Source organism: Photinus pyralis, unplaced genomic scaffold, assembly GCF_008802855.1.
Source record: "Photinus pyralis isolate 1611_PpyrPB1 unplaced genomic scaffold, Ppyr1.3 Ppyr1.4_LG5, whole genome shotgun sequence".
Taxonomy (NCBI): Eukaryota; Metazoa; Arthropoda; class Insecta; order Coleoptera; family Lampyridae; genus Photinus; species Photinus pyralis.
In genome coordinates this window covers 31,755,749-31,764,308 of record NW_022170596.1, presented here as the reverse complement: position 1 = coordinate 31,764,308, position 8,560 = coordinate 31,755,749, and the positions used below count along the sequence as shown (strand labels likewise).

At 32.5% G+C, this 8,560-nt stretch overlaps 1 protein-coding gene across 1 annotated transcript; it reads left to right on the top strand.

Annotated features, from left to right (window-relative positions):
- Window positions 1-267: 267 nt before the first annotated feature.
- On the top strand, window positions 268-7,198 carry LOC116171328 (WD repeat-containing protein 6-like). The gene is made up of 5 exons (XM_031488101.1): window positions 268-623; window positions 671-1,265; window positions 5,607-6,002; window positions 6,048-6,901; window positions 6,954-7,198. Exons 1-5 carry the CDS (start codon window positions 402-404, stop codon window positions 7,047-7,049), a joined length of 2,163 nt encoding a protein of 720 aa, XP_031343961.1. The 5' UTR covers window positions 268-401; the 3' UTR covers window positions 7,050-7,198.
- Window positions 7,199-8,560: the final 1,362 nt, after the last annotated feature.

Below are 8,560 nucleotides of genomic sequence, written 5' to 3'. Positions count from 1 at the left end.
TTTATTTTTTTTTGTAATGTGCAAGTTAATACTGTTCCCAAATATGTACCTAGGGAAACATTTTCTATTGTGATTCAACATATTTCAGCAATGACAAAATCTAAAAATTGTGTATGTAATTGGAGTGCTTTTTTTTCTCTTCAGGCACTGGGGACCAGATACACATCTTTCAGAAAACTAAAAGCATTAAAGTAATTAAGATTTTTGAAGGTGTACAAATTTTTGGAATTGCATTCACAAGATCATTGACTAAATGTTTGGTATTTGGAGAGAACAAAATCGCAGTGTTGGAGTGTGATTTCTTAAATATTAATTTTGAAAAGGAGTCATTGTTTTCTGTGGAGGATTGGATACTATCTGCTGCATGGACTGATAATGATGAACATATTGTAACAGTTTCTATGCACAATGTTGTTCACCTTTGGTCAAAGGAATTTGAATTAATTGAGAAAAAATGTTGCCAAGAGAATTGCATTCTGTACAGTAGCCATTTGGTTAATAACTTATGGACAGACATTATCGTTCTGGCAGGAACAGTGTTTAGCCAGATATTAATATGGTGGCCTTATAAATCTGGTGGAGGTAATGTTTGTCCTATTCTAGCCAAATTAGACGGGCATAAGGTAAGTTATAATTACGAATTTATTATTGTGTATCTTTTACTTTATAGGGCGTAATTTTTTCCATTGATTGTAATCAGAAGACTGGAATAATATGTTCAACATCGGACGACCGATCTGCTATTCTGTGGTCCATTCCAAACAAGAATTTAGTGGCTGAACTTTTGCAGCCAGAACCAAAGATCATCTTGAAATATTCAATGTATGGTCATACAGCTCGAGTATTTCGTTGTTTGGCACTTGATGAACGTATATTAACTGCAGGTGAAGATTCTTTGATCAACGTATGGGATTTGGAGGGAAATTTGATAAAGAGATTTGAGGCGCATACTGGATCTCCAGTGTGGGCATTAGATTATGATAGTGAGAATGGTGTATTAGCAACGGCAGGAGGAGACTGTGGAGTTACCCTTTTATCTTTGAATGACAACATTGACAAACAAGAAGTTGAGGTCGTTAATAAGCACACACTGAAAAAAGTTGGTGCTTTAAATAATGCAAATTTAGTGGGAATTTCAGAAAGGGGAATGATATTACTTTATCTTTCAAGTTCAAAGATATGGATGGAAGTAAAACAACATAATGACTTAATAAGCTATGCATTGTTGGATGTTTGGAAGAAAACCAATTCGATAGCGTTTGCAGGTGTGTTCAATTTGTAAATTTTTGCATATACCTATTGCCATTGAATAAAAAACACATTTATTCATTGCTATTGCTTAGGTATTATTATTTCCATTTATTTTCAAAACGAGCCACTTATTGTCGATAATTTGTAATTTAAATGAAAAATCAAATTGCAAAAACGGATAGCTAGGGGTAATTTCAATGTAAGAGTTGCCCTTGTACGGCCAGCTACCGCCTACTTCCGCTTTAAAATTGTAGTATGCACCACCCATCACGTTACGCATTATTTTAAAAGGTCATAAAATTCTCTTTACACATAAACCCACAGAATCAAATTTGATTGCTCTGATTGTGAATTAAATTTATGAAACCAAGACAAATACAAATGAATCATTCATTACATTTATTTTATTAAATGCTCAAAATGGCCACTACTAGTACACAGACAATAATACAGTGTATGTTGAATATATGCAGAGCTGTCACAAATCGTTTAAAAAACGATTTAAATCAAAGATCAAAGATGCATTTCATTTTAACAAATGATTTAAATCAAAGATACTTTTGTCAATAAGAAAGCATTTAGATAATAAATCATTTTGAGATTTAAATCTTTTTAGAAAGTATTTAAGATACTTTCAATGTATTTAATTCATTCAAAAAGGTTTAAATCTAATTTTGTTAATTTAAATCACGTATAAAGAATCATGTAATGATGTAATGATTTAAATCTTTTCCGATGATTTAATCGTTTTGTGACAAAAGGTTTGTAAAGGATTTAAATTCAATAAAACTGATTGGTCTGATGATCTTGCTCGAAACCGTCAACATCATTCATCAATATACCTACCATTTCTACCGTATTTTATTGTTATTATTTATTAAATTAAAATATGTAGCTATTTTTTTGCAAAAGAAATTTTAAAAAACCAAGACATCATCAATCTCAGTATACTCGATTTTGTAATAAATACATATAAACGTCTACCGAAATAAAACCCGGGTTAATTAGCTTAGTCAGGTTGAAATAAATCAAGAGAATTTGTTAGTATGTATTAATTAAATCGTCTCTAAAAGATTTAAATCACTCGAAAACGATTTAAATCTTTTCGAAAGTATTTAAATATTTTTAAAAGATTTAAATCATATTTATAAGTTCAAAATCAAAGATAGTTTTCATGAAGATTTAAATCTTAAATCAAAAATCATTTTCCGCAAAATGATTTAAGATCAAATGATTTAAATCGAAAAAAGTATTTAAATCATAAAAAAGATTTAAATCTTATTAAAAGTGACAGCTCTGAATATATGTTACCATGGTGGCCATCTATGTCATCCTCTCTGCTAAACCATTTACCAGGGTACCGTCGCGGATTACGCCAGTGCCCACGGTGGTATAGACTGGTGAGCTGGCGAAGCATTAAGAGCACACGGAAATCTGTCGCACGAGTACCGACTTATTAGAAAAGGAGCACCCGAGAGCGAGAAAGCACATCCCGTCCATTCAGTATTATTGAATCTAACGCGCGCTCACCTACAAGCAATTATAAACTGCCTTCATTTGTTGAATTTAGAATTGTTACCTTCATAAAATGCATCAGTTGCGCATTTTACTACGTTAAAATTACGGGGTGGATTAAATCATCCAAATTCTGATGTGTTTAATTTGTTAAAAACCGTTGATAATACTCTCATGCCACATGCTGCGTCCGTCGATTTTTTTGATCAGACAATTGCAGATTTACCTATTTTATAGTACTACAACTACGGAATGCAATCCCGCAGCAAAATCTCAATCCCGGTATTTGCGGGATCCCACAAAACTTTAAATAAATTGGCACATAAGCAATTCTGTGCAGTTAACTTCTGTATTACAATAAATCGCTAATTATTACAATATTTAACAAAAAAGTAGATACCTTCAGCCTAACTTAGAACTCAAAAAAACCTCGCCTGTAAAGCACAAAAAGGTGAACTTCTAAAGTGCCTCAAAAATCATAGTACATTTTTAACGAAAAAAGTTTAACAATTATTTAAAAAATAACTTCTCCGTTATGCGTTTCATTAACAAAGTAAACAAGAGTCGTCTCCTTGGTCGACAAATTCCTCAGTCCCGCAAATCACGCGGGATCCCGCTCCATTTATGCGGGATCTCGGTATTTCGGGTACCAGTAACCTGAAATATTCATAAAGAATATGCATGTGTTTTCATTTCGTTGAAAGTTTCACCTTCCAACCAAATTCCTAAAAGATCACTATTGTAGGTACATCTAAAACTTGTTATTTTTACAATCAGAAGTATGTATTACATATTGATAACTAGTTAATAGCGACATGACCATTCATACACAGTTTTTATACGATAATGGACAGAAACACACATCTTTGGTAGTAAACTATGTAACGTGCGAATGGATTACGTACATATAAATTCGCGGACGGAATTTGTTCTCTCTCTCTCTCGCACACTTCAGGCCGGTGACGGCGTACATGCTACACGCGCTCGCCGTATCACCAGTCTATACCACCGTGCCAGTGCCTAATGTGGAGGAACCCCATCTTGTTGAGAGTGCAAATTTTCTAATAGCATTTTGATTCCAAACATTGTGTGATTAGAGGATCATCACTTTTTCCCATAGATTCTGATATGATTGCCCTGTTAAATTTCCTTCTATCAGACCAATACCTAATTTAATTCTCAAAAATTCCTGCTCAAACATTGATTTTCTGTGGAAATTGGGTGTAATCTTCTCGAAACAAGTGTGGATTTTTCCCATATCTGTTCAAGAAGAAAGTAACGCATACCGTTAATTTAGTTTATTTTATTTTTCAGAAGGAGCAGTTTTAGACGAGGCTTAACTTATCCTCATTGTTGGTTGTGTAATTCCACTGTTCATATTTAAAATTCTTGAAGTAACGTGATAAAATGTGACGTTTTAAACTATTCTTGCTCTTTGATGTGTCATTACATTGATTGTAAATGAAATTTTTGCTGTATAAAAAACAATATAGATTATTTTTGACCATTGTAAATCAACAAAATGGCGGTGTTATCCCACCAATAGTAATTACAATGTACTGCCACCAGAGGTCTCACTGTTAATCTGAATTGCGAATAGATATGAAAATTAGAACGCTTCCATTTGAAATGATTTCACATATTTCAGATTAAACATTTCGTTTGCTACATGGCTGTTAAGTGCGATCGCCATCTTGAATTTTTTAAATATTGGTCATGTGACGCTCGAGCGCTTTTTTCTGGCCTCGAGCGGTTTTTCCGTTCATGAGCGTTTTTCTTTCGCTCGTAAGTTCTTTTTTCGCTCGCGAGTGTTTTTCCCGCTCGCAAGCGCTTTTTCCGCTCCCGAGCGTTTTTTCCTCTCCCGAGCGTCCATTTAACTTTTTGGAATAATGTATTTCACTTTCTGATTTTTGAGTTAACAGACATTTGGCATTAAATGTGTATGTGTACAAAACATAACTATAGGGTGTTCCATTTCCGACCTTTTTTATTGCCATAATTATTAGTGTTATAAAAAAAAGTAATTTAGGCGTCATATGCTCTTTTAAGGTCAAACATAAAATGGCAAAATTAAAATGTTAAAACTTTCGCTCGCTTAAGAGATACAGGGGGAAATAAAAAATTGCCAATTTCAGATTGACCCTATATTTTCTTATTTAAGAAAGATACAGAGAAATGTTTATTATAAAAGTTTGTAATGATTGTTGAATAATTTGACGGGTTTAAATAAGTATATGGGGACAGAAAAAAGTTATTGGACCTAACCTCATTTTTAAATACAACATCAAGCATATTATAATCTAAATAGAGAGCATATAAATTCTTTTTTGAAAAATATAACACGACGTGATTTAAAAAAATTTACCAATCTTTAAAAAAATTAAAAAAAGATTTAAACATATTGAAAAAAGCCTGGAAAAAAGGTTCCAATCATTTAAATTTAAACAATACAACAAATGTCAAAAAATTGAATCTTTTTGAATCAGTAGTGAGGTTTTTAATTTTTTTTAGTGTTGGGTCCGATACAACGGTTTTGTCTGATCCCTTATACTTACTTATTTTGAAAGCGACAGAATATTCAACAATCATTATAAAGAAACTTGTGTAAACACTTTTCTGTACCTTTTTAAACTAAGAAAATATAGGTTCATTCTTAAATATATAATGTTTTGATTTCCCCCCCTTATCTCTTAAGCAAGCAAAAATTTAATAATTTTAATTTTACCATTTTAATTAATTATTAAGATATTAATTATAATGATTAAGATATTAACTTGAGTTAATATTACCACGCAGTCGCAACATTAATCATCGATAATTGATTACCTATTTGTTTTTAGGATACTATGGAACTCTTCACATTTACAATCAAGAGTCAAGCAAGCTAATCCATGTCTGCAGTTATTCCACAGAAAGTAAATCAAGGGTATTTTCATTACACTGGTTGAGCGAAAATAATGTTTTAACATGTGAAGCAGAGGGAGTTGTTTACATTTGGCTTATACAAAATCACTCCATTGTACTGGAAACACACTTAAAGTTACCTCCTAGTAAAGAACGATGGACAACTTGTGCGTGTCTTTGTGGAGAGAAACGCGTCGCGGTTGGCGACCGAAAAGGAAATGTTTACATTTATAGGTTTGACAATGCTGATCCTATACAAGTAATAAGAAAAGCCCATAATTATTTGGGTATTACTAACTTACACTTTAGAAATGATTACTTAACATCACTTGGTAAGCTGGTTTTGGAAATCATTGATTATTTACCTCTTTGTTTAGGTAGGAATTCCCTTATCAAGAAGTACAAATTTGACCAGTCTAAGCAGCAGTTTATTCATTTATCATCTGATAAAGTACCGTTTTCTTGGACAGCAGCAATTTGCTACCATAAAAACTGTATATTACTCCTCGCTTTTTTAGGGAAAGAATTTATTGTATGGGATTATCAGAATAGACGTACACTTTTACAATTCGATTGCGGAGGAGCACATAGGTCATGGGACTTTTGTAAATTAAGCGGCGCAATGCAATTCGTCTTTATTAAAAATAAAAGGGTTTGTTTAGTGAAATCTGATATGAATCTTTTGAAAACATTACACATTATGGGAAGTTTTCACTGTAGCGAAATCAATGCTGTTTTTTGTTTTAAGCATTCCACTGCTGATAAATACGCATTACTTTCTGGTGGAGAAGATACAACTATACGTTTATCTGAAATTGATTGGGGCATTCCACCAGTGAAGTTTAAAAATAAAAATATTTTCAAATCGCATCTCTCTAGTGTTAGAGCTATAACTGCATGTCTTGTTCAGTCAGATTCAAACTACGAACGATATCTAATATCTTCAGCAGGAGGCCGAGCTCAATTAATGTTGTGGGAAATCGAAATTAACAGAAATGACAATTCCGTTAATTGTAGTGAAAGGTGTTCTCACTATGAAGCCCTTTCTTCCGACGAGTCTGAAACTCGAATAATGGATCTTTGTTCGGTATTGACAACAAAAGGATTAATCTTACTTGCAGCTACCTCAAATGGAACTCTGAGGGTGTTTTTGGCTGATACTGATGAAGAAAATAGTTACAGTATGAGCCCAGTAGGAGAAGTATGTTATAAAGCAATTTGTATACTCAAAGTAAGACATTTTAAAATACAAGATCTGGACATTGTGCTATCTGCATGTACAGGAGGACACGTTACATTTTGGAATTTTACAGACTATATTTTATCTCGAGAAACATCAAAAATTATTCAAGACGACGATCAATATAAAAGTATTGTAGAAGATATTTCTGCTGTTGCTACTATTCAACTTCACTCTGGAGGAATCAACAGTGTGGATTGTAAGGTAGTCGACTGTAGTAGGTGCTTACTACTTACAGGTGGGGACGATAATGTAATCATTTTCATTTTACTCTCATTAAGTGTCAAAAATTCTAAACTGAATGTTGAAGTATTATCTAAGTTCTGCAACAGTGATTTGCATTGCGCGCAAATAACTGGTGTATTTATTGCAAGCAATTATTTGATAACTGCTTCAGTTGATCAGAAAGTAAATACCTGTAAATGGATTTTGAGTGAGAATGATGTAGTATGCCACTATGATTTCACATATAAGACTAGTATAGCAGATATTCAAGGTATGCAATGTTTTGAAAAACCGTTTGGTGTACATGCTGTAATATTTGGTAAAGGTCTAGAATTATGTGAAGTTTTATTAAAATAACGGATAAATTTAGATAAAATCAGTAAACACACACTCATGTAACATAAGTCAATTGTTATTTATGTTTATACGCTCTACTTTCTATAAATTTCATTAAAAAATACTTGAGTATCAATAGGGGATTTTCCTTGTATTACACTGAAACCCTAAAATTAAAACTAAGTACGCATTTGTCCATTGTCACATACCATGATGTTTTTGAAGTATCTAAGAGTGTCAGCAGAGCCGGCAAGTATTTGTAGTTTCTAATACTTTTATTATTTAAGTACCTAAAAGTATGTAAATACTGGAAGAACTGGAATTATTTGTCTTTTGAACTTGCAAAAGTAAAACAAACACCAATACACCACAATATTATTGTGTTGTGTTCTGGTTTATTGGTGTTTTTGTGTTACTTTTGCAGTATTTAAATACTTAATTTCTTAAGAGGCCGTCACGCGCATGAAACATTTACGCATTTTCGGTTCAGCTCTTAGCGATTTTTTCGAAAATGGTGTTAGTATGGAATCATTGGAATAACCTATAATTACTTTTTCAATGATAGAATCCAATTTACTCAAAATTTTATACTAAGTCCCACACCTCTACACGCTATTAGACTCATATAATTTCTGTTAAAGCGCTTCCCTAGTCGTATGCAGAGAACTATTGTATTTGTACTTGAAATCGCAAATTTTAGTGTTTTATATGTTTTAAATATGTTTAGGAAGTATTTAAATTTTAATAACTCTTTAAATACTTTTGTAGTATTTAAATGCTTATGGAGTATTTAAATACTTTTGGACTGTTTAAATAGTTTTGGGGCATTTAAATATGTTTGGAAGGTATTTAAATGCTCTTGAAGAATTCAAATAAGTACTAAAAAAAATTTTGTCTGTTAGACGTTAGATAAGTAAACGGGCGTAAATGACTAGAAAATGAAATGATACAATTAAAATCTCAGATATAAGTCGGAGCCACGTATACTTGGGTATGGCTTATTTTTAAAATCAAGTGGTTTAATATTCAGGCGACGTCAGTCGACGGTTAATCATATATATATATATACTTATACAGGGTGGTGACTTG